At 47.2% G+C, this 26,646-nt stretch overlaps 1 protein-coding gene across 1 annotated transcript; it reads left to right on the top strand.

The window, feature by feature from the left end:
• The first annotated feature begins 76 nt into the window (after positions 1–76).
• On the top strand, positions 77–25,393 carry LOC139373809 (TBC1 domain family member 20). The gene is made up of 8 exons (XM_071114826.1): positions 77–345; positions 1,045–1,230; positions 1,608–1,688; positions 2,435–2,621; positions 3,258–3,359; positions 10,785–10,926; positions 13,842–14,026; positions 24,091–25,393. Exons 1-8 carry the CDS (start codon positions 270–272, stop codon positions 24,365–24,367), a joined length of 1,236 nt encoding a protein of 411 aa, XP_070970927.1. The 5' UTR covers positions 77–269; the 3' UTR covers positions 24,368–25,393.
• Positions 25,394–26,646: the final 1,253 nt, after the last annotated feature.

Genomic DNA, 26,646 nt, shown 5'->3' with positions numbered 1-26,646 from the left:
ATGCGTAGATTTTTAGAACTAGATCCCTTTTCGCCAATCAGATAACATAAAAATATAAATCCCGCCTCAAAATAATACTTCGGTTGATTTCCTGGGACAAGTGCCGATGGACAGGAACAGCTGTTAGACAAATGACAGCTCATGCTCTGAATTCGTTTTAATTGCTATTTTTCTGTCGTTAGATAAACTATTTTAAAGCTGGATTTATTTCTGCAAGTGCCGATAGCACAACATATGTACTGTTGATGCTCTATTCATTTTAACAGGATATGAAAAAGGGAAGGAAACACCAGCAAGGTACAGGAGCCAGGGTGAATGGGAATGGAAATGCACAGCAACATGGAGGTAAACTTAATCAATCAGTACTAAATCATTACCAAATTGCAGATAATCTACCCATATAGTACATGGTGAGAATAGTTGTACAGTTGTTAATTGAATAGATGCATAGCTTCTCATGTAGCTAGCGCTGTATGAGTCCTCCCTCGGGCTGGCCAGCTGCCAGACATGCTACGTGGAACAACAAAGAAACGTGACCGTCGATTGACCCAGAGCAGAGTCTGGATGGGATTGATCCATATGAACCATAATTCTTAATGGCAATACAAATGCACATTCTAGAATTCATAATCACTCATTCTTTATCAAAACATGTCAACCTGCAAAAAGTAAGTAGTTACTATCAAAGTAGTTTCTATCAAAGTAGTTACTGTCAGTAAAGTTGCCCATGCAGCTGAAGCAAGGCAAGATTGCAATAGATTGGTGCGATACTATTGCTAACTATATGCACTACATTTTACATTAGTAACAGTATTAAGTGTGAAAAGCAAGCACTTTTAACTTCCATATTGAAATTAAATAGCGTTATGTTGAAGGAGTTGACTAACAAAAAGTGATTTCAACATACCAGCATAGACAAAGAGCCGTTGCTTGCAGTGGTACTCAAGAAATACTGGGGATATCATCCAAGCAAACCGTGACCACAGTCAAGACCGTATTGCATGACATGTATGATCTCAATTCATATGTTCTGTTGTCAAACAGAGCACGAGTCATGGAAAAAGCTGAAGCTGGTGGAGATCCACCGGGCCCTGAACTGTGACCCTGTGGACATTGACACCCTGCGGAGGGCGGCCGTCAGCGAGGGAGGCCTTCTAACAGACGAGATCAGGAGGAAAGTCTGGCCCAAGCTGCTCAGCGTCAATGTGTACAACTTGCCTGCTAAACCAAGTGAGTGAGATGTTTACATGTGAGGAATATGGATGCCCATTATTGCAGTTGGCCATTGCCCTGAGACATGGCTGTAGAAACTATCCCTATGACGCCTTAGTAATCTACCGCCATGTGAGCCAAGTTGTACATTGCATTGTGTCAGCATGCATCTAGCTGTCTATAGTCCGTTGATGTATGTTAAATGAATATAGCCTACTATTAACTTCATTAACTTGACTCCTCCTTAGTCCTCAAAACTGTGCAACAAAGGAACGTAAATACCCCACAGGCAACATGCAAGGCCTTTGGCAGTAGCACTGATGAATATTGTATGTTCAACTGAAACCAATGGTTGGGAGGGGGGTGGACACCAAGCAGATGTGTTTTGATTCCAGCCAAGGATATCCGAGAGAACCACAAGGACTTCAACCAGGTGCTCCTTGATGTCAGGAGGTCCATGAAACGTTTCCCAAGAGGTAACTCACTCACTGTGCCTGACATAGAATACAATAGAATATAATACATTAGATTAGAGGCAACTTACTCGCTGCCATTGAATAAAATAGAATGGAAGTTACTCACTCACTGTATGTGCATTTGATCTGATCAGGGGTCAGCTGATACTTTATGGTCTCCTCCCTTTGTCAGTTAACTCTTACTGGGGGGCATCTCAATACTGTTGTTCAGTGGCTTCCTTAAGCATTTCCTTATTTCCTTTTCTTCATCATGACCACTGATTGAAGGAGACTTGATTAATAAAACTAAAACCAATATGATGGAAACCGATTTCAATCCAGTCCTTGTGTCTACCAGAGATGGGCTGCTTGTATCAGTGTCTAGTGTTCTTGAAGTTAATTAAATGATGAAAGCAAACTGTTGACAGGTATGGAGACACTGAGGTTGAGACAAGTATCTGAAGCTCTAGTGATTGCAGTTTGCTTCCTAGACGTTGGTTGTTAACATATGGATTGAATCAGAGCGATAGAGTTTGCGGCTACCTCTTTTTTTTCCTGAAGTATTGAGATACAGCCATGTTTTCTTCCCCTCTCCCCATGCAGTATTGAGATACAGCCATGTTTTCTTTTCCTCTCCCCATGCAGTATTGAGATACAGCCATGTTTTCTTCCCCTCTCCCCAGACAGTATTGAGATACAGCCATGTTTTCTTCCCCTCTCCCCAGGCAGTATTGAGATACAGCCATGTTTTATTTTCCTCTCCCCAGGCATGCGTGTGGACGAGAGGCAGGTACTACAGGAACAGCTGATCGACATCATCCTGGTTGTCCTACAGAATAACCCTGCGTTACACTACTACCAGGGTTACCATGACATCGTGGTCACTTTCCTACTGGTGGTTGGAGAGCGCATGGCCATTGCCATGGTGGAGACCCTTTCCAATCACCACCTCAGGTAGATCTGAGGATTGTTGTTACTGATCTAGGATCAGATCTGGTCCTCCCCTGCCCATACTGTATATAATCTTATACATTATGAGGGTTATTGCTGTTACTGATCTAGGATCGGATCTGGCCCCCCCTGCCAATAATGCAGTATACTGTTATTCATTATGAGGGTTATTGCTGTTGTTACTGATCTAGGATCAGGCCCCCCCCCCCCTGCCCATATACAGTATAATGTTATTCATTATTAAAGGTAAATCTGATCCTATATTAGGATGCTTACTATGAGACTCTTTATAAATAAATAACAGCCCAGGCCTGAGTTGAAATAGTATTTGAAATCTTTCAACTATTGTGAGATTTTGCTTGAGCCTGACTGCAGTGCCAGATGGGTGGGCGTGGCAATTTTCTGACTATTCCATTGGTTTCATTGCGCCAGGCAAGCTCAATCAAACACAGATTTTTACTGTTAGTCTGTTGTTTTACGACGCATGCAACATTATTTTATTTTTATTTGACAAGTATTTGAAAGATTTCAAAATAATATTGCGACCCTGTTCTCGTATTACACCCCTTGTTTTAACATTTTAACACAACAAAGATGGCTTCCCTTCTCTGTGTCCATCATGGCCACATGCTCCTGCAGGGATTTCATGGATCCTACCATGGACAGCACCAAGCACATATTGAACTACCTAATGCCAATACTGGAGCAAGTTGATCCACAGCTACATGAATTCATGCTGAGGTAATTCTTAGTTTTTTTTGTGTGGATTTGTTACAGAGTTAAAGACCCAATCCAGCCTCCCTAGCACCTCATAGTATCATTTGATTTACTAAACAAAAGGCACATCTCAGTAGGTGGTTCAGGTCATGAGTTACTGCCTTGCTTTGTTGTTGTCTTAGGTATCTCTTTATGTAGTGTTGTCTCTCTCGTCGTGATGTGTGTTTTGTCCTGTATTTACATTTCATTTATTTTTTAATTGTATTTTTAATCCCACCTCCCGTCCCCGCACCTCCCGTTGCCTTTTGGTAGGCCGTCATTGTTAATAAGAATTTGTTCATAACTGACTTGCCTAGTTAAATAAAGGTTAAATAAATAAATATAAATACATAAATATCCACACATCAGAGGTTGGGTGAAACCTATCTGGTGTATGTGACAGTAAAATATATATATATACAGTGCCTTGCGAAAGTATTCGGCCCCCTTGAACTTTGCGACCTTTTGCCACATTTCAGGCTTCAAACATAAAGATATAAAACTGTATTTTTTTGTGAAGAATCAACAACAAGTGGAACGACATTTATTGGATATTTCAAACTTTTTTAACAAATCAAAAACTGAAAAATTGGGCGTGCAAAATTATTCAGCCCCCTTAAGTTAATACTTTGTAGCGCCACCTTTTGCTGTGATTACAGCTGTAAGTCGCTTGGGGTATGTCTATCAGTTTTTCACATCGAGAGACTGAAATATTTTCCCATTCCTCCTTGCAAAACAGCTCGAGCTCAGTGAGGTTGGATGGAGAGCATTTGTGAACAGCAGTTTTCAGTTCTTTCCACAGATTCTCGATTGGATTCAGGTCTGGACTTTGACTTGGCCATTCTAACACCTGGATATGTTTATTTTTGAACCATTCCATTGTAGATTTTGCTTTATGTTTTGGATCATTGTCTTGTTGGAAGACAAATCTCCGTCCCAGTCTCAGGTCTTTTGCAGACTCCATCAGGTTTTTTTCCAGAATGGTCCTGTATTTGGCTCCATCCATCTTCCCATCAATTTTAACCATCTTCCCTGTGCCTGCTGAAGAAAAGCAGGCCCAAACCATGATGCTGCCACCACCATGTTTGACAGTGGGGATGGTGTGTTCAGCTGTGTTGCTTTTACGCCAAACATAACGTTTTGCATTGTTGCCAAAAAGTTCAATTTTGGTTTCATCTGACCAGAGCACCTTCTTCCACATGTTTGGTGTGTCTCCCAGGTGGCTTGTGGCAAATTTTAAACAACACTTTTTATGGATATCTTTAAGAAATGGCTTTCTTCTTGCCACTCTTCCATAAAGGCCAGATTTGTGCAATATACGACTGATTGTTGTCCTATGGACAGAGTCTCCCACCTCAGCTGTAGATCTCTGCAGTTCATCCAGAGTGATCATGGGCCTCTTGGCTGCATCTCTGATCAGTCTTCTCCTTGTATGAGCTGAAAGTTTAGAGGGACGGCCAGGTCTTGTTGTTAGATTTGCAGTGGTCTGATACTCCTTCCATTTCAATATTATCGCTTGCACAGTGCTCCTTGGGATGTTTAAAGCTTGGGAAATCTTTTTGTATCCAAATCCGGCTTTAAACTTCTTCACAACAGTATCTTGGACCTGCCTGGTGTGTTCCTTGTTCTTCATGATGCTCTCTGCGCTTTTAACGGACCTCTGAGACTATCACAGTGCAGGTGCATTTATACGGAGACTTGATTACACACAGGTGGATTGTATTTATCATCATTAGTCATTTAGGTCAACATTGGATCATTCAGAGATCCTCACTGAACTTCTGGAGAGAGTTTGCTGCACTGAAAGTAAAGGGGCTGAATAATTTTGCACGCCCAATTTTTCAGTTTTTGATTTGTTAAAAAAGTTTGAAATATCCAATAAATGTCGTTCCACTTCATGATTGTGTCCCACTTGTTGTTGATTCTTCACAAAAAAATACAGTTTTATATCTTTATGTTTGAAGCCTGAAATGTGGCAAAAGGTCGCAAAGTTCAAGGGGGCCGAATACTTTCGCAAGGCACTGTATATATATATATACACACTACCGGTCATAAGTTTTAGAACACCTACTCATTCAAGGGTTTTTCTTTATTTTTACTATTTTCTACATTGTAGAATATTAGTGAAGACGTCAAAACTATGAAATAACACACATGGAATCAGGTAGTAACCAAAAAAGTGTTAAACATATCAAAATCTATTTTATATTTGAGATTCTTCAAATAGTCACCCTTTGCCTGGATGACATCTTTGGACACTCTTGGCGTTGGCAAAGCTTTGCACTGTCACTGATCTTGGCGTGAGTCAGGCCTTCATGGTTGAATTGCTGCAAAGAAACCACTACTAAAGGACACCAATTAGAAGAAAAGACTTGTTTGGGCCAAGAAACACAAGCATTGGACATTAGACCGGTGGAAATTTGTCCTTTGCTCTGATGAGTCCAAATTGGAGATTTTTTTCCATGTCTTTTCTGAGAAGCTGTGTGGGTGAATGGATGATCTCCACGTGTGTATTTCCCACTGTAAAGCATGGAGGAGAAGGTGTTATAGTGTGGGGGTGCTTTGCTGGTGACACTGTCTGTGATTTATTTAGAATTCAAGGCACACTTAACCAGCATGGCTATCACAGCATTCTGCAGCGATACGTTATCCCATCTGGTTTGGGCTTAGTGGGACTATCATTTATTTTTCAACAGGACAATGACCCAACACACCTCCAGGCTGTGTAAGGACTATTTTACCAAGAAGGAGAGTGATGGAGTGCTGCAACAAATGACCTGGCCTCCACGACCCCCCTTACCTATACTAAATTGAGATGGTTTGGATTGAGTCGGACCGCAGAGTGAAGGAAAAGCAGCCAACAAGTGCTCAGCATATATGGGAATTCCTTCAAGACTGTTGGAAAAGCATTCCAGGTGAAGCTGGTTGAGAGAATGCCAAGAGTGTGAAATGCTGTCATCAAGGCAAAGGGTGGCTATTTAAGAATCTCAAATATAAAGTATATTTTGATTTGTTTAACACTTTTTTTTGTTTACTACAGGATTCCAAATGTGATATTTCATAGTTTTGATGTCTACACTATTATTCTACATTGTAGAAAATAGTAAAAATGAAGAAATACCCTTGAATGAGTAGGTGTTCTAAAACTTTTGACTGGATATATATTTTTATTTATTTATTAAAAAAATGTGTGTATGTGTTTACTTGTGTCCTTTAGGGAAATTGGAAATCCAGTTTCTCAGATTTTTTGAGAAAAGATCAGATAGCAGGTTTGAATGGTAAATGACAAGCGAGGTAAGGCTGCAAGGAATACACCTTCACTTTGAAGTAATTCTACCAGTTTTCTCCAACTTCAAACTTGGATTCATGAGTTAAAGTTTTGACGTTTTTTTCAGTTGCTACCAGTGGAATGTGTTTTGTTTTATTATGTGTTAAAGAAAAATCTCTCAGATGTTTTACCTTATTGCCTTGTGAAAATATATTTTCAATCAGCAAAATTTGTTTTTATATTTGCAGTTGCGACCTAATGATCGCCGCCCATATATATTCATGAAGGCTCTCAAAATAGAATACTGATCTAGGATCAGTTCTCCCATGTTCAAGTAATTGTATTCATTATTATCCAAAAAGCCGATCCTAGATCAGCACTCATACTCTGAGATGCTTTATGAATACCGGCCATGCTTCCCACTCTTCTATCCTGAAGGGGGCAGTAGAGTGCACATTTTTGTCTTAGAAAGGCAGGTTGTCGCAGCCAGGATATTAATTACAATCGAGTCAAACTGCGAGAGATAGAAGTAATCAATAGGATAGAGTAAAATCAATCTGTCTCTACTGCCTTGCCACCAGTGTGTGTAGTTATTATGAGACAACAGAACAGAGGGCTAGAGAATGAGAAAAGACTGGATTTCTTATTTATTTGATGCGTTTGTATAATTGATGGTCTGACAAGCACGTGTAGCACGGTGGGATTTAATTGGGAAGACTGAGTTAAGAACGGGCCCTAGTTTCCTGTCTCCACAGCTAGCTGTCAGCCAGTCAAAGGATTCCACAGCCTTCCACTGTGCTGTCACCGTGTTCTGTCAATGTCAAGTCTTTGATTGTCAACCATCTTAAGGTTTTTTCAGCGTCAATATGATTGTTGTGCTGGCAAGTCGCAAAGAGCTATGGTTGAGGACTTCTGTTTTCGCACGCTAGACATGCTTTTCATCCAGCTCAGAGGAAATGTAAAGGTGGCAGACAAGGATCAATGTTTTGACTCAAAACCTGAAGCTGTGTTTTATTTGAATGCTAGTCAAAGTGTGCCTGTAACCCTCTTAAAACCCCAGTGTGTGGTGTACTAACACACACTACCACAGTACTTGATATTGTCCTCGTCTTATTTGTGTCCTGGGTGTTGCGTTGGATTTTTATGGGGTAACCTGTATCACATAAACCTATAGTGTTGAGTTTTTCACTCACTCACTCCCCCCCTCCCTCTTTCTCTGTTGCGTGCAGAGCGTCCCCAGGCCCTGATAGAAAATAAAGTTATTTTTGATAGTGGCCCCTTGTAAAATGTAGAGAATATGAGGATCTAGTGATAAATATTGAATATGGGTGCATCTTGGGACACGGGCTGGCGGGAGGGAGGTTTCTAGCCTACTGTCTCTGTTCTGGTCACTGTAGCCTAGCGTAGGGCCACGAGCAGAAGGCTACATCCCAGATTGCACCCTATCTCCCTAAATAGTGTACTACTTTTGACCAGAGCTCTATGGGTCCTGGTCAAAAGTACGGTAGGCTAGTGCTCTAACTAGAAAATAAGTTACTATTTGAGACAGAAGCCCACAGGTTTGGTGTGCTCTGTCTGGCCCTGCTGCCACTGCTTTTAGGCTACCTTTTAGGCTACCCAAAGAAGTATTTGATGCTAGAACAGTTCTTTAGCCTAGTTTTTATAAGTAGGCGTTACTTAATTTTAACTAAATGAAATGTTTTTATAGAGGAAAGACATTTGACAACGTAATGATTGTTGCTGTTGTGGTTTCCGTCCTAAATGTTAAGTTGGCTATAGGGCTGCTTATGGATGTTAGACACAGGGGATTTAAATGAGCCGCACTCAACAATGAGTTGTTCTCCTGCCAAGCCCAGAAATAACAACTTAGAAAAGGATCGTTCCACTCCAGCAGAATGTTTTTGGGGAGGGTATCTCCGATTTCTTCTGGCAATGTTCACACAATAAACTTCATTGAGAGGAAGGATGTTTTTGAAATGCTTTTTACATTTTGTATCACCAACCATTTCTGAGAGAAATCTGATGAAAGCAGACATTTTAAGCCTTTTTTTTAGATGTGTTATGTAAGACACTGATCTGTGAACCGTACATGATGAACCGTACATCTTGCGGTCATTATCCTCCTTATAGTGTGCCATACAATATGGAGTATGTCTAGATTCTGAAATAAAACATATCACACATTTATTCAACATTACAAATATATCTACCCTTTGTTTGTGTGAATTCGTTCATTTTAAGACATTAAAAAGTAAAAAGCATGAAGTTCCTATGTGCGAATTGCCAGAACAATCTGAGATACCAAAATATTTTTCAGCTCCCGCTGGCGTGCAATCACCCAAGAGCCATTTTTGGCTCCCAAAATAGAGCTGCATTAAGAACTGCAGTCCAAAGGGCTTCTGTAGTGAACCATGCCTAATGCCTTGCCTTTAGGACTGGGCTCTCTGTAGTCTATAATTACATCATCAGTGTGTGACCGTCCTTACTCACAGAAGCTGGCATCTGTGCGTCTCAAATGGCACCCTATTTCCATGGAAACCATTTCCTATATAGTGCTACTTTTGACCAGAGCCTTTGTTTTATTTACACATTTCACTAAGACATCCATCCCCACTTTGGAGGCAAATACAGGATAAGTGCTGGGCTTCCCCCCACCCAGCAGGAGAAGGAGATTGGATTTTTCTGTGCACCAGCCAGTGGAGGCTGCTGAGGGGAGGACAACTCATAATAATGGCTGGAACAGAACATATGTGATGGCATCAAACACATGGAAAGTATTCGATACCATTCCAGTAATTCCGCTCCAGCCATTACCACAAACCCATCATCCCCAGCCTCCTGTGACATCAGCTAGTGAGACTTCAACTTGTGTTTTTTAATTAGCCAGTGTACAAATTAGCTGTTGATGTTGCTGTTGCTTTTCATAATGAGACGCTGAGCGATGTTGTTGCTGTTTATTCCCTCTTGTAAAGTGTATTGAGACTCTGTGACGATGTACTTTTGAATTCGCTTGACTTGTTCACATGGCCTAGGCTGGTCTGACGTTCCAAGCTGCTGCCTCCGGAAAATATCCCTGCAGCATGGGTTGGAATCCGGCCCACTGCTATTTCAGCACACTCTCTCCTCCATCTTTCCTCTACCTTTGACTACACTACATGACCAAAAAATTATGTGGACACCTGCTCGTCAAACATCTAATTCCAAGTCATGGGCATTAATATGGAGTTGGACCCTCCTTTTGCTGCTATAACAGCCTCCAGGGGGCAATGTCATGCTGAAACAGGAAAGGGTCTTCCCCAAACTGTTGGCACAATGCTGGAAGCACAGAATCGTCTAGAATGTCATTGTATGCTGTAGTGTTAAGATTTCCCTTCACTAGAACTATGGGCCCTAGCCCGAACCATGAAAAACAGCCCCAGACCATTAATCCTCCTCCACCAAACTTTACAGTTGGCACTATGCATTGGGGCAGATAGTGTTCTCCTGGCATCCACCAAACCCAGATTTGTCCGTCGGACTGCCAGATGGTGAAGTGTGATTCATCACTCCAGAGAACGCGTTTCCACTGCTCCAGAGTCCAATGGCGGCGAGCTTTACACCACTCCAGCCGACGCTTGGCATTGCACATGGTGATCTTAGGCTTGTGTGCGGCTGCTCGGCCATGGAAACCCATTTCATGAAGCTCCCGACGAACAGTTCTTGTGCTGACGTTGCTTCCAGAGGCAGTTTTGAACTTGGTGGTTAGTGTTGCAACCGAGGACAGACGGTTTTTACGTGCTACGCGCTTCAGCACTCGGTTAGACGGTTCCACTTTACAATAACAGCACTTGCAGTTGACCTGGGCAGCTCTAGCAGGGCAGAAATTTGACCAACTGACTTGTTGGAAAGGTGACACCCTATGACGGTGCCACGTTGAAAGTTCTACAGTAAGGCCATTCTGCTGCCAATGTTTGTCTATGGAGATTGCATGACTGGGTGCTCGATTTTATACACCGGTCAGCAACGGGTGCGGCTGAAAAATCCAAATCCACTAATTTGAAGGGGTGTCCACGTATGTTTGTGTGTATGTATAGCGTACCTCTGGCCTATCACATTATCAAAAAATGTCTAACTGTATAACTGCCTCATGTGTTTTGCTGCAGGGCCGAGGTGGGCACCATCTTTGCTCTGAGCTGGCTCATCACATGGTACGGCCACGTCCTGTCTGAGTTCCGTCACGTTCTCAGGCTCTATGACTTCTTCCTGGCTTCACACCCCCTGATGGCCATCTACTTCGCTGCCGTGGTAAGAACCACCATTTTAACTGTGACCTCTGTTTTATAGTAATAGAATAGAACAGAATGGATATGTTGTTGTGCATTTTTGTGAGGAATGGACATGTTTCTTCTACCTTACTCTGTACCTGCACCTGTGTGCTTCCAAGTTGTCTGCTGAACATATTTTTGGGGCCGTGTGTATTTTCTGTAAGTGACTGTACCATGCCCAAAATACTATCTGAGGTGAATTCGGAGATGCACTGTTATTTACACTGAGTGTACAAAACATTGAGTTGCACCCCCTTTTGTCCTCTGAACAGCCTCAATTCGTCAGGGCATGGGCTCTACAAAGTGTTCCACAGGGATGCTGGCCCGTGTTGACTCCAATGCTTCCCACAGTTGTCAAGTTGGCTGGATGTCGTATGGATGGTGGACCATTTTTGATACACATGGGAAACTGTTGTGTGTGAAAAACCCAACAGCTTTGCAGTTCTTGACACACTCCAACCGGTGTGCCTGGAATCTACTACCAAACCCTGTTCAAAGGCACGTAATTTGTCTTGCCCATTCACCCTCCGAATGGCACACATACACAATCCATGTCTAAATGATCTCAATGCTTAAAAATCCTTATTTAACCTGTCTGCTCCCCTTCATCTACACTGATTTGAAGTGGATTTAACAAGTGACATCAGTAAGGGATGATCTCTTTCACATGGATTCACCTGGTGAGTCTGTCATGGAAAGAGCCGGTGTTCTTAATGTTTTGTCCTGTCAGTGTATAGGACAGTGGTCATTAATGGACAAAAAATAAATAAAAAATAGTCCACGCATTCCACTAAGCTCTCATTAGATGGTGTTGGGGAAGTGATATCTCGCCAAACTTCTTCTTCTTTCTCGCTCTGCGCTTTGTAAATGGAGTTGTTTTTTGACTACATGTCAGCAGCAAAAGCAAACAAGTTTTTCAAAAAAAAAGGCAAGGATTTATCTTTTTACACACACACACTCACACACACACACACACACACTCACACACACTCACACACACTCACTCACACAAGCAAGCACAGGAATCCAGGGCACTTTGTTGTAGCTAGACCAGTTAATTAAACAACTGTAATGAACTCACCAGAGGTTTGGTGTGGAGGACTAGCTGTGTTTGTGCTAGATTGCTTTAAATGGCCCCTTTCTTCTCCTTCCATAAGCCTATCCCCCTGCTAGATATTGGAGCTGCATGCAAACCAAAGGGGGCCTGAGGCCTTTTGAAGTCGGGATACAAAGCAGTCAGGAAATGTTGTTCGTCCTGCCTCCTCAGGTTACTAGGCACTGTAGTTCGTCCTGCCTCCTCAGGTTACTAGGCACAGTAGTTCGTCCTGCCTCCTCAGGTTACTAGGCACAGTAGTTCGTCCTGCCTCCTCAGGTTACTAGGCACAGTAGTTCGTCCTGCCTCCTCAGGTTACTAGGCACAGTAGTTCGTCCTGCCTCCTCAGGTTACTAGGCACAGTAGTTGGTCCTGCCTCCTCAGGTTACTAGGCACAGTAGTTGGTCCTGCCTCCTCAGGTTACTAGGCACAGTAGTTGGTCCTGCCTCCTCAGGTTACTAGGCACAGTAGTTCGTCCTGCCTCCTCAGGTTACTAGGCACAGTAGTTCGTCCTGCCTCCTCAGGTTACTAGGCACAGTAGTTCGTCCTGCCTCCTCAGGTTACTAGGCACAGTAGTTTGTCCTGCCTCCTCAGGTTACTAGGCACAGTAGTTCGTCCTGCCTCCTCAGGTTACTAGGCACAGTAGTTTGTCCTGCCTCCTCAGGTTACTAGGCACAGTAGTTCGTCCTGCCTCCTCAGGTTACTAGGCACAGTAGTTCGTCCTGCCTCCTCATGTTACTAGGCACAGTAGTTCTTCCTGCCTCCTCAGGTTACTAGGCACAGTAGTTCTTCCTGCCTCCTCAGGTTACTAGGCACAGTAGTTTGTCCTGCCTCCTCAGGTTACTAGGCACTGTAGTTCGTCCTGCCTCCTCAGGTTACTAGGCACAGTAGTTCGTCCTGCCTCCTCAGGTTACTAGGCACAGTAGTTCGTCCTGCCTCCTCAGGTTACTAGGCACAGTAGTTCGTCCTGCCTCCTCAGGTTACTAGGCACAGTAGTTCGTCCTGCCTCCTCAGGTTACTAGGCACAGTAGTTGGTCCTGCCTCCTCAGGTTACTAGGCACAGTAGTTGGTCCTGCCTCCTCAGGTTACTAGGCACAGTAGTTGGTCCTGCCTCCTCAGGTTACTAGGCACAGTAGTTCGTCCTGCCTCCTCAGGTTACTAGGCACAGTAGTTCGTCCTGCCTCCTCAGGTTACTAGGCACAGTAGTTCGTCCTGCCTCCTCAGGTTACTAGGCACAGTAGTTTGTCCTGCCTCCTCAGGTTACTAGGCACAGTAGTTCGTCCTGCCTCCTCAGGTTACTAGGCACAGTAGTTTGTCCTGCCTCCTCAGGTTACTAGGCACAGTAGTTCGTCCTGCCTCCTCAGGTTACTAGGCACAGTAGTTCGTCCTGCCTCCTCATGTTACTAGGCACAGTAGTTCTTCCTGCCTCCTCAGGTTACTAGGCACAGTAGTTCTTCCTGCCTCCTCAGGTTACTAGGCACAGTAGTTTGTCCTGCCTCCTCAGGTTACTAGGCACAGTAGTTCTTCCTGCCTCCTCAGGTTACTAGGCACGGAGGGGGGGCTTAACCCTTTGACCCTGTGCCCGGCCAAAACCCAAAATCGTTACTCACCGCACATCTCCCGGATCAGAACACAGTCTGGTGTATAAGTCTGATGTACATGGTAGACGTTGATCTACTATGAATGTCGATTTGAAACGTATTAATTGGGTTTTAACAGAATTGTAGCTAGACAAATTGTCACCACTCTCTACTGATTGGTTGAATGGGACAGAGCCTGCTAATATTCTGTCTCCTTTGTAGATCGTCCTGCACAGGGAGAAGGAGGTGAAGCAAACCGAGTGTGACATGGCCATGGTGCACCAACTCCTGTCTAAGATCCCCCAGGACCTGCCCTACGAGGAGCTCATCACCCAGGCCCACTGCCTCTTTACCCGCTACCCGCCCTCCCTGCTGGCCAAGCGTGCTGCTCTGCAGTCCCGCAATAGGTGGGTGTGTCAGGGTCTCTCTCTATAACTTACAGTACAGGGGAGGAGACTGCTTCAACCAACTAGTAGTCCAGTGTTATGACTACTGTTGTCAGGACCTATGATCTAAAGAACAGAGCAGAGGCTCCTGCTACATCTGGCTTAGGAATTAATGGAGATGTGGATCCTGCCAGTCACTTGGTAACGGAGGAGTTGAGCTTGTAGACGGTGGAAAATGAACTGCAGTGTAGACCCAGCAGGGGATTCCATCCAACCTGCAGACTCGTGGATGTCTGTCTGCTGCAACCAATGGGGTTTTACTGTTCAGGCCTGGCGTGGATCTTCTAGACCCCTCAAATTCAGATCTGGACCTCAAAGCTGACTAGTGGTGGCTGTTCCATTGTCTGGGGGTAGAAGCTATTGGCCAGTCTGTCAGTTTTAGCCATGATGCTCCTATACTGCCGCGTCTGAGGGACAGGCCGTGGCTGAGGTCCTTGATGATCTTCTTGGCCTTCCTTTGACACTTGGTGTTGTAGGTGTCCTGGAGGGCAGGCAGTGTGCTCCCAATAGTGTGTTGGGCTGAACGTACCACACTCTAGACTTACAATATTCACATATCCAACAATCAGGTTTTAGTCTGAACTGGCCTGAAACATAGGGAACGTGAGGGGAGATAGTCCCCTGTGTAGTATTCGCAGTAGATCTAACTTTGACTGCGAGTAGAGTAGAGCTCTCTGTGATTTTTCCCCATGTCCAGCAGGTGGTGTTGTTGAGCACAAAGTCCCCCAGCCCACACCACAGACTATTCTCCTCATGATGCTGGAGCTGATCCTCTTCCTCCTTAGTGTCTTTTGTGATGTGGCTGATGTTCAGTCCTGCCTGTCTGCATCCCAGTCCTTTGTATGCTAATGCTATGTGTCAGTCTGTGAGATTGAGCCTGTAGAGCCCTGCGCGTTTCTCCTTTTTCCCCCACAGGTAGGTTGCTAGTCTCACTTTTATGATGCTATCAACACCAGCAGGAGATAATGAATACCTTTACCATGCCCGCAAGAGCAATGTTGTTCTCCCTCTATTCATGTGTCCCTGGTGGACAGAAATGTCTTCTAAACAGTGTTTTGGATCCAGTGACAGAAATGTGGTTGACTTTATATCTGACAGGCAGCGAGAGAGAACCTGCCTCTTGTCAGAAAAGGTTGTGTAGAAGGATGGGAGGGTTAGTTGTCTGGGTTTGGGATGTATTCTCTTCTCTTTTCAACGTCACACTCGTCACACCACAGAGAGAGAAGGGGGGGGGGGGGGCTTGTGCAGATGCCAGCTATCCAATAAATAAGCCTAGTCCCTAGGTAATTATGGGGCTGTCTTATTTAGCATGCAAAACCCCCATCTCCATCAGAGGGGGAGAGGGGGAGTGGGTAATTTGGGAAGGCTGCGTTGTGTGGTACATGCCCCAATATTGTTCTTGGGGCGGAGATGAAATTAGTAGCTTTCACCGCACTCCAACCCCTGGTTTCTGGCTCTATTTGTCTGACTGACTTTAGAATGGGCTGCAATGGGGAGGCTGTGGCTGCAATGGGGAGGCTGTGGCTGCAATGGGGAGGCTGTGGCTGCAATGGGGAGGCTGTGGTTGCAATGGGGAGGCTGTGGTTGCAATGGGGAGGCTGTGGTTGCAATGGGGAGGCTGTGGTTGCAATGGGGAGGCTGTGGTTGCAATGGAGAGGCTGTGGTTGCAATGGAGAGGCTGTGGTTGCAATGGAGAGGCTGTGGTTGCAATGGAGAGGCTGTGGTTGCAATGGAGAGGCTGTGGTTGCAATGGAGAGGCTGTGGTTGCAATGGAGAGGCTGTGGTTGCAATGGGGAGGCTGTGGTTGCAAGGAGAGGCTGTGGTTGCAATGGAGAGGCTGTGGTTGCAATGGAGAGGCTGTGGTTGCAATGGAGAGGCTGTGGTTGCAATGGGGAGGCTGTGGTTGCAATGGGGAGGCTGTGGTTGCAATGGGGAGGCTGTGGTTGCAATGGGGAGGCTGTGGTTGCAATGGGGAGGCTGTGGTTGCAATGGGGAGGCTGTGGTTGCAATTGGGAGGCTGTGGTTGCAATGGGGAGGCTGTGGCTGCAATGGGGAGGCTGTGGCTGCAATGGGGAGGCTGTGGCTGCAATGGGGAGGCTGTGGTTGCAATGGGGGAGGCTGTGGTTAGAATGGGCTGCAATGGGGAGGCTGTGGTTGCAATGGTTGAGGCTGTGGTTGCAATGGTTGAGGCTGTGGTTGCAATGGTTGAGGCTGTGGTTGCAATGGTTGAGGCTGTGGTTGCAATGGGGAGGCTGTGGTTGCAATGGGGAGGCTGTGGTTGCAATGGGGAGGCTGTGGTTGCAATGGGGAGGCTGTGGTTGCAATGGGGAGGCTGTGGTTGCAATGGGGAGGCTGTGGTTGCAATGGGGAGGCTGTGGTTGCAATGGGGGAGGCTGTGGTTAGAATGGGCTGCAATGGGGAGGCTGTGGTTGCAATGGTTGAGGCTGTGGTTGCAATGGGGAGGCTGTGGTTAGAATGGGCTGCAGGAGGAAGATGTGGTTGCAATGGGGAGGCTGTGGTTAGAATGGGCTGCAATGGGGAGGCTGTGGTTGCAATGGTTGAGGCTGTGGTTGCAATGGTTGAGGCTGTGGTTGCAATGGGGAGGCTGTGGTTGCAATGGGGAGGCTGTGGTTAGAATGGGCTGCAGGAGGAAGATGTGGTTGCAATGGGGAGGCTGTGGTTGCAATAGGGAGGATGTGGTTGCAATGGGGAGGCTGTGGTTGCAATGGGGAGGCTGTGGTTGCAATGGGGAGGCTGTGGTTAGAATGGGCTGCAGTGGGGAGGATGTGGTTAGAATGGGGAGGATGTGGTTAGAATGGGCTGCGATGGGGAGGATGTGGTTTCAATGGGGAGGATGTGGTTTCAATGGGGAGGATGTGGTTAGAATGGGCTGCAATGGGGTGGATGTGGTTAGAATGGGCTGCAATGGGGTGGATGTGGTTGCAATAGGGAGGATGTGGTTAGAATGGGCTGCAATGGGGAGGATGTGGTTAGAATGGGCTGCAGTGGGGAGGATGTGGTTAGAATGGGCTGCAATGGGGAGGATGTGGTTAGAATGGCCTACAATGGGATGTGGTTAGAATGGGCTACAATGGGGAGGATGTGGTTAGAATGGGCTGCAATGGGGAGGATGTGGTTAGAATGGGCTGCAATGGAGGATGTGGTTAGAATGGGCTGCAACGGGGAGGATGCGGTTAGAATGGGCTGCAATAGGGAGGATGTGGCTGCTATGGGAAGGATGTGGTTAGAATAGGCTGCAATGGGGAGGATGTAATTAGAATGGGCTGCAATGGGGAGGATGTGGTTGCAATGGGGATGATGTGGTTAGAATGGGGAGGATGTGATTTAGAATGGGCTGCAAGGGGGATGATGTGGTTAGAATGGGCTGCAATGGGGATGTGGTTAGAATGGGCTGCAATGGGGAGGATGTGGTTAGAATGGGCTGCGATGAGGAGGATGTAATTAGAATGGGCTACAATGGGGAGGATGTGGTTAGAATGGTCTGCAAGGGGGGAGGATGTGGTTAGAATGGGGAGGCTGTGGTTAAAATGTGCTGCAATGGTGAGGCTGTGGTTGCAATGGGGAGACTGTGGTTAGAATGGGGAGGATGTGGTTAGAATGGGCTGCAGTGGGGAGGATGTGGTTAGAATGGGCTGCGATGAGGAGGATGTGGTTAGAATGGGCTGCAATGGGGTGGATGTGGTTAGAATGGGCTGCGATGGGGAGGATGTGGTTTCAATGGGGAGGATGTGGTTAGAATAGGCTGCAATGGGGTGGATGTGGTTAGAATGGGCTGCAATGGGGTGGATGTGGTTAGAATGGGCTACAATGGGGATGATGTGGTTAGAATGGGCTACAATGGGGAGGATGAGGTTAGAATGGGCTGCAATGGGGAGGATGTGGTTAGAATGGGCTGCGATGGGGAGGATGTGGTTAGAAAGGCTGCAATGGGGTGGATGTGGTTAGAATGGGCTACAGTGGGAGGATGTGGTTAGAATGGGCTGCAACGGGGAGGATGTGGTTAGAATGGGCTGCAATAGGGAGGATGTGGCTGCTATGGGAAGGATGTGGTTAGAATAGGCTGCAATGGGGAGGATGTCATTAGAATGGGCTGCGATGGGGAGGATGTGGTTTCAATGGGGAGGATGTGGTTAGAATGGGCTGCAATGGGGTGGATGTGGTTAGAATGGGCTGCAATTGGGAGGATGTGGTTAGAATGGGCTACAATGGGGATGATGTGGTTAGAATGGGCTACAATGGGAAGGATGAGGTTAGAATGGGCTGCAATGGGGAGGATGTGGTTAGGATGGGCTGCGATGGGGAGGATGTGGTTAGAAAGGCTGCAATGGGGTGGGTGTGGTTAGAATGGGCTACAATGGGATGTGGTTACAATGGGGAGGATGTGGTTAGAATAGGCTGCAATGGGGAGAATGTGGTTAGAATGGGTTGCAATGGGGAGGATGTGGTTAGAATGGGCTGCAATGGGGTGGATGTGGTTAGAATGGGCTGCAATGGGGAGGATGTGGTTAGAATGGGCTGCAATGGGGAGGATGTGGTTCGAATGGGCTGCAATGGGGAGGATGTGGTTAGAATGGGCTGCAATGGGGAGGATGTGGTTAGAATGGGTTGCAATGGGGAGGATGTGGTTAGAATGGGCTGCAATGGGAGGATGTGGTTAGAATGGGCTGCAATGGGGTGGATGTGGTTAGAATGGGCTGCAATGGGGAGGATATGGTTCGAATGGGCTGCAATGGGGAGGATGTGGTTAGAATGGGCTGCAATGGGGTGGATGTAGTTAGAATGGGCTGCAATGGGGAGGATGTGGTTAGAATGGCCTACAATGGGATGTGGTTAGAATGGGCTGCAATGGGGAGGATGTGGTTAGAATGGGTTGCAATGGGGATGATGTGGTTAGAATGGGCTGCAATGGGAGGATGTGGTTAGAATGGGCTGCAACGGGGAGGATGTGGTTAGAATGGGCTGCAATGGGGAGGATGTAATTAGAATGGGCTGCAATGGGGAGGATGTGGTTGCAATGGGGATGATGTGGTTAGAATGTGGAGGATGTGATTTAGAATGGGCTGCAAGGGGGATGATGTGGTTAGAATGGGCTGCAATGGGGATGTGGTTAGAATGGGCTGCAATGGGGAGGGTGTGGTTAGAATGGGCTGCGATGAGGAGGATGTAATTAGAATGGGCTACAATGGGGAGGATGTGGTTAGAATGGTCTGCAAGGGGGGAAGGATGTAATTAGAATGGGCTACAATGGGGAGAATGTGGTTAGAATGGTCTGCAAGGGGGATGATGTAATTAGAATGGGCTGCGATGGGGAGGATGTGGTTAGAATGGTCTGCAAGGGGGGAGGATGTGGTTAAAATGGGCTGCAATTGGGAGGATGTGGCTGCATTGGGGAGGATGTGGTTAAAATGGGCTGCAATGGGGAGGATGTGGTGATGTAGAGTTCTCCCTCAATAGCTTTTTTCAGGCCTCTTCAGTGACACTTTTCTGATGATTAAGAAACATTGTGATTTATCACAATCAAATCAACAGAATTTAGCCTACCACTTCTTTCCTGCAGAAGCTGCCAGCTGTACCCCACCCAGTGCATCAGCTCCTCCAGCAGCAGTTGGTTGGTTGGCTGTTTGGTTGAGGGGCCTCCCCTCCCGGCCTTCTGGATTTACTGTGAGAAGCGGCTGGCCCAGCAGGACTGTGATGTAGCCGGCTTGGCCTCCACTGAGGCTGCACTGGGGGACAGTGATATCACCTCCGGCACTTCTCTGAGCCAGGCGGTGGGGGGTTGAGGGGGGGATGGAGTGGGGGCTGGCACGGCAGTGGTTCCTGCGCAGCGACAGCGAGCATGTTGGGAAGCACAGAGGCGTTGGAAACGGATTAGCCAGTTAGACCTTGTGCACAATCACCTCTGACAGAGCTCCCTCCAACGAAAAGCGAACAGTTGCCGCTGCATTCATTTTTCCTTCCTCTCTCTCATACTCAGTCTAAAAATGTGGGTTTCATTCGCAAAGGCAACGTATGATTGTAAACAAGTCTGTGTGTTAACATCTTGAAGGTCATGACGTTGTGTGATATATGATGCTTGGCGCTGATTTTTTTTTGTGTGTTTGGTTGTGAGTGTTTACCATACCAATTCACAGGTGACCGTGACATCTACATACCACCTACCTCCCTCCCTCACTTTCCCTCTCCGTAGCCCGTATCCTTCCACCAGCGCTGCAGTCATCCCTCGGTCCGTATCCTTCCACCAGCGCTACAGTCATCCCTCGGTCCGTATCCTTCCACCAGCGCTACAGTCATCCCTCGGTCCGTATCCTTCCACCAGCGCTGCAGTCATCCCTCGGTCCGTATCCTTCCACCAGCGCTGCAGTCATCCCTCGGTCCGTATCCTTCCACCAGCGCTGCAGTCATCCCTCGGTTCGTATCCATCCACCAGCGCTGCAGTCATCCCTCGGTCCGTATCCTTCCACCAGCGCTGCAGTCATCCCTCGGTCCGTATCCTTCCACCAGCGCTGCAGTCATCCCTCGGTCCGTATCCTTCCACCAGCGCTGCAGTCATCCCTCGGTCTGTATCCTTCCACCAGCGCTGCAGTCATCCCTCGGTCCGTATCCTTCCACCAGCGCTTCAGTCATCCCTCGGTCCGTATCCTTCCACCAGCGCTACAGTCATCCCTCGGTCCGTATCCTTCCACCAGCGCTGCAGTCATCCCTCGGTCCGTATCCTTCCACCAGCGCTGCAGTCATCCCTCGGTCCGTATCCTTCCACCAGCGCTGCAGTCATCCCTCGGTCCGTATCCTTCCACCAGCGCTGCAGTCATCCCTCGGTCCGTATCCTTCCACCAGCGCTGCAGTCATCCCTCGGTCCGTATCCTTCCACCAGCGCTGCAGTCATCCCTCGGTCCGTATCCTTCCACCAGCGCTGCAGTCATCCCTCGGTCCGTATCCTTCCACCAGCGCTGCAGTCATCCCTCAGTCCGTATCCTTCCACCAGCGCTGCAGTCATCCCTCAGTCCGTATCCTTCCACCAGCGCTGCAGTCATTCCTCTCCGGGTGTAAATGACATTGCTGACAAGAGGCCTTGAGTGACAGCCGGATACAAATGTCTGCCTGACAGGCAATGTAGTGACACTGCCAGTGCCACGCTCTCTGGATGGCTGGTTTCTGGTTGCTTCCTTCCTGTAGTAAGGTCAGGCAGTCAGTCAGTCAGGCAGGCAACAGGTAACATCGGGTAGAGAGAGGAGGCGACATCTAGAAGACAGGGTCACAATCATTAATTCAAACAATGTTTTGCAATGGAAAAGGAAAATGAGCATTACTTATTGGACATTTCAGGTAGAATTCTCCCTGTTTCAGTCCGTTTCCTTCCGTTTTAGTGTCTAATGAATTGACCTAGCAGAGCTCGGCAGACTGAGACTGGGCTGTGGGGGTCTCCTATTCGAGACTTGGCATTAGCTCCGTTAAGGAAGGTCACGTCTGTGTTTGTTTAACTTTGACCCAATGTAGAGTAACATATGACCTCGTGTCCCCTCCCCTTGTTCAGTAGTAGAGTGGTGAATGACATGACGTGTGAGGTCAAGTGTTAGAACTAGTGACCCACTTATTCTGTGTATAGGGGGGAGGGCAAAGGATAGCGGTAGATAGGGACTCAAAAGTAAAGAGGGAGAGCGCGAGCAGGGGGGTTGTGTTGCGTCACACTGCACGGCTGAGAGAGCAGCTCCCGGTGGCACCACAACAAACAGAACAGGGCCTGTCGGTGACGACTCAACCACACTGAACATCCTCTGCTTCTTCTGGGTCACGAGGACAGCTGCATGCCGACTCACCCGTCTGACCTCTCTTGTGTCCCTACTTTACTTCGGCCTAGGGAATAGGGTGCCATTTGGGACGCATCGCTGGTGTAGTAATGCTAAACATGAATTAAAACATGAATACACAACTATTGAGGCACAGTAACACTGGCTACAGTGTGTCACGGTCACAGAGAATGACAGATGGGCACAGGATGGAAAGCTCACAAGGCCAATAGCCAAATTCATTTTGAAATGGCCCTATATCCCTGAAATGACAACATACTTCATTTCTAAGTTAAGACACCAGCAAAGCCACCTCTACCTGACAAAATATTTCCCCCAACTCCCTCAAGGTTTAGAATGAGCTGCTTTGATCACAGTCATCAGCTCACTATCCTGTCAGCTGTATTCAAAGACTCAGTGTCACGGTCATTGACGAGGTCCTAGTCCCTTTCAACAGGAGGAGAAATGAGAGGAGAGAACATGGGCTAAGCCAGCCACCGACTGCACAGTACACTGTCACTGTCACACAGAGTGTGTATTCCAAATGACACCCTATTCCCTATTTAGTGTACTACTTTTGACCAGGGCACGTAGAGCTCTGGTCAATAGTGGTGCACTATATAGGGAATAGGGTGTCATTTGGAACGCCGTAGGAGAGGAGTAAGTGATAGGAGTCACCGGTGTACCACTACAGTATGTACACTAGAGGAGGTTCATCAGAACAACCTGGCCCTCTGGGGTGTTAAGCTTTTTAAAGTGAAAGTTTAAAAGTTAATTGCTCTGCTGTTACCTGTCAGCTATTTTCAGCCTGGGAGCAGTAGCAAATTATACTAATGAGAGAGAGAGATTGGAGAAAGGGACACTCTAAAAGCCCTCTTTAAAAGAGGAGAGTGAAAGACTTAGACATTGAGCCCCTCAGCCCAGGCGTGAACGCTCAGGGTACCATTTTCCCAGAGGCGCTTTTCTGCCATTAACCGCCCAGTTTTTTGTGTGTTTTTTTGCCAGGTTCATAATCAGGAAAAAAGGCATTTGCATTTGGTATTGCAGCGCCATGTTTACTATTACTTCCAGAGGGATGATAATGAAATGGAAGTGAATATTTTATGATTTTTTAATGATGTTTTTCTCCGAACTGTTGAGGAAAATGTGTGTTGCTGTGGACTTACCCATCAGCACTAGCTGGTGCTTCTGGTGTTGTGTTGCTAATGTAATTGAGAAAAAGCTGTAGCCATATGAAGCGTCTTTGTTAAGGCCATAGGGCACTGTTCCCTTCCCCCCTTCCCCCCCCCCCCCCTCTTCCCTCCCTCTTCCCTCCCTCCCTCCCTCCCTCCCTCCCTCCCTCCCTCCCTCCCTCCCTCCCTCCCTCCCTCTCTTCCTCCCTCCCTCCCTCCCTTCCTCCCTCCCTCCCTCCCTCTCTTCCTCCCTCCCTCTCTCCCTCCCTCCCCTTCTTTTCTCCCTCCCTCCCTCTCTCTCTCTCTCCCTCCCTCCCTCTCTCTCTCTCTCCCTCCCTCCCTCCCTCCCTCCCTCCCTCCCTCCATCCCTCCCTCCCTCCCTCTCTTCCTCCCTCCCTCCCCTTCTTTTCTCCCTCCCTCTCTCTCTCTCTCTCTCCCTCCCTCCCTCCCTCTCTTCCTCCCTCCCTCCCTCCCTCCCTCCCTCTCTCTCTCTCTCTCTCTCTCCCTCCCTCCCTCCCTCCCTCTCTCCTCCCTCCCTCCCTCCCTCCCTCCCTCCCTCCCTCCCTCCCTCTCTCTCTCCCTCCCTCCCCTTCTTTTCTCCCTCTCTCTCTCTCTCTCTCTCTCTCTCCCTCCCTCCCTCCCTCCCTCTCTTCCTCCCTCCCTCCCTCCCTCCCTCCCTCTCTTCCTCCCTCCCTCCCTCCCTCCCTCCCTCCCTCCCTCTCTCTCTCTCTCTCCCTCCCTCCCCTTCTTTTCTCCCTCCCTCCCTCTCTCTCCCTCTCTCTCTCTCTCCCTCCCTCCCTCCCTCCCTCCCTCCCTCCCTCCCCTTCTTTTCTCCCTCCCTCTCTCCCTCCCTCCCTCCCATATGGTGTTTACTTTTTTTCACCTGTCTCTTTCCCTTTGGTCTTTCTTATTGACGTATATTTGTCTACCGTTTCAGTATTCTTGTAAGCCATAACTAACTCGTAAGCCATAACTAACTCGGCAGAGATTAATAACTGTTATGAGAAAGTGTTTCTCTCAGACAGTATCTACTTCTGTCTGTCTCCAGCATCACCATCAACTGTTTCAAGGCTTTCCAGGCGGCCACTCAGCAGCAGCGGCCAGACTCGGTCCTACGTCGGCAGCTCCTCCAGGGCCGGGCCCGAGGCCTCGGAGGCCCAGATTCCCAGCTGGTCCTGTCCAGGGACACGCAGCCCAACCAGGCTGCCAACCAGCTCGTCAAGATGGCCGTGTGGGGCATCTCAGCCACCTTGGGGGCGGCAGCTCTGGCTGTGGCCCAGACCGCCCTGGACTGGGCTCCTGACTTCTTCATGCAGCTCTTCTGATGGATGTACTGCAGCCTGCTGTTAAGGAGCAGAGGGGAAGGAGGTAGGCAGGAGGGAGAGGGGAAACTCGAAACTCCTCCGCTTAATGAGTAGGGGGAATGTTATGCTAGGGAAAGGAGGGAGGGAGGAGCTAGTGCCGAACAGGTTGTGTCACTCACACATATGTAGACCACCAGCTGAGGAGAGGGGGGGAAAGGGGGGCGGAGGGGGGGGTTGGCACCTCAAAAAACCTTGTGTGCCAAAATTAGTTCCATTTAAAACAAAGGGGAGAAAAAAAGCATTTATTTATTCAGTAGTGTTTTTATTTATGTATTTTACTTGTGCTAATATTGGGGAATGGAAGGTAGCCAGTAGATGAGTTTTTGTAATGATAAGCATTTTTGAGTGCCAGCCTGTGTGCCGTCAGCAAGTATGTCTGGAGAGAAAAACGCACCGGTAGCTAATTCACAGCAGCAGGCACACAAATTATTAAAAATACTTTTTTCCCCTGCTGAATGCCTTGGGTTGTGAGCGACGGGAGCAGTTCATTAGGGGGTTATTTAGAGAGGTCGACTCTACAGAGAGAGACAGAGAACTACATTTCAGCTTTAAAATGCCACTTTAAAGTAACTGGGTTCACTTAGTCGATGGTGAATGAGGATGTATGCAGTACATATAACACTCAAACCCTACCCGGAGTTGGATACTGCACTTTAAAAGGGAGGCTGCATCCCAAATGGCTCCCTATTCCCTTTTCTAGTGCACTACTTTTGACCAGGGCTGGGCTCTGGTAAAACGTAGTTGTTTGTGTGAATGTATGTATGTATGTATGTACACACACATATATTTATGTGTGTGTAAGTATAGGTGTGTGTGTGTGTGTGTGTGTGTGTGTGTGTGTGTGTGTGTGTGTGTGTGTACAGTGGGGAAAAAAAGTATTTAGTCAGCCACCAATTGTGCAAGTTCTCCCACTTAAAAAGATGAGAGAGGCCTGTAATTTTCATCATAGGTACACTTCAACTATGACAGACAAAATGAGAAAAAAAATCCAGTAAATCACATTGTAGGATTTTTAATGAATTTATTTGCAAATTATGGTGGAAAATAAGTACATACATAAGTATAGATGTATGTGTATATATATGTATGTGTGTGTGTGTGTATATATATGTATGTATGTATATGTGTTGGGAATAGGGTACCATTTGGAATGCAATAAAAAAATTCCAAACTCATGCCTCCGACAACTCTCCAGAGTACTGCTGTCAGAGTACTGCTGTCAGAGTACTGCTGTCAGAGTACTGCTGTCAGTATCCAAAGACCTATTCGGTCAACTGTGCTAGCTGGGTCGCCTTGCTGGGTCACCCTGCTGGGTCGCCTTGCTGGGTCACCCTGCTGGGTCGCCTTGCTGGGTCACCCTGCTGGGTCGCCCTGCTGGGTCGCCCTGCTGGGTCGCCCTGCTGGGTCGCCCTGCTGTGTCTTTTTTATAAAGTATATTAAATTTGTCTCGAAGGCAATGTGTATCCGTCCAAGTTTGCAGGTATTGCATTCTATTAGTTCCACGTTCTCACTCTTTATGGAAGGAGACCCTCTGAAACACTAAACATACTTAAAGCTGATAATGTTACAATGAATGTTTTGTGTGCACCCCCTGAATTGGATGCTGTCTGGGTTCACCCCCTGAATTGAATGCTGTCTGTGTTCACCCCCTGAATTGGATGCTGTCTGTGTGCACCCCCTGAATTGAATAATGTCTGTGTTCACCCCCTGAATTGAATGCTGTCTGTGTGCACCCCCTGAATTGGATGCTGTCTGTGTTCACCCCCTGAATTGAATGCTGTCTGTGTGCACCCCCTGAATTGAATGCTGTCTGTGTTCACCCCCTGAATTGGATGCTGTCTGTGTGCACCCCCTGAATGTAATGCTGTCTGTGTGCACCCCCTGAATTGTTTTAATTTGTCTTTGGTGATCTGTGTACCATGGATGTGGCAACCAAAGGACAGCTGTTGCTTTTCAATCATTACGACATTAATGACTGCCAGGAAGTTAACTTGTTTGGTTCTGTAAAAATGTATGTTTGTGTGCCATGGAGCCCAGTAAGACACTACTAACCAAGCCAGAAAGACACAGGCCGTATTTTGTATTTAATGTGAGTTTAATTTCAGCCCCTGGCTTTTGGCATGGCTTTGGCCCAATCATTCACACTGGTGTATCACTGGAATCCATTTAACTAATGAAACTAACAAAGCAAGGTCTGGCCTCATTTTTAATTGCCCAAATTTGACAACATGTTTGACATG

This window comes from Oncorhynchus clarkii, chromosome 18, assembly GCF_045791955.1.
Source record: "Oncorhynchus clarkii lewisi isolate Uvic-CL-2024 chromosome 18, UVic_Ocla_1.0, whole genome shotgun sequence".
NCBI lineage: Eukaryota > Metazoa > Chordata > Actinopteri > Salmoniformes > Salmonidae > Oncorhynchus > Oncorhynchus clarkii.
This window is presented reverse-complemented; position numbering and strand designations above follow the sequence as displayed.

Bases quoted from the DNA above. Each gene is read 5' to 3' on its own strand.
- LOC139373809 (XM_071114826.1), top strand. From the start codon at position 270: ATGAAAAAGGGAAGGAAACACCAGCAAGGTACAGGAGCCAGGGTGAAT. The intron at 2,622-3,257 runs GTAGATCTGAGG...ATGCTCCTGCAG, and splicing joins CTTTCCAATCACCACCTCAG to GGATTTCATGGATCCTACCA. The intron at 3,360-10,784 runs GTAATTCTTAGT...GTTTTGCTGCAG, and splicing joins CTACATGAATTCATGCTGAG to GGCCGAGGTGGGCACCATCT.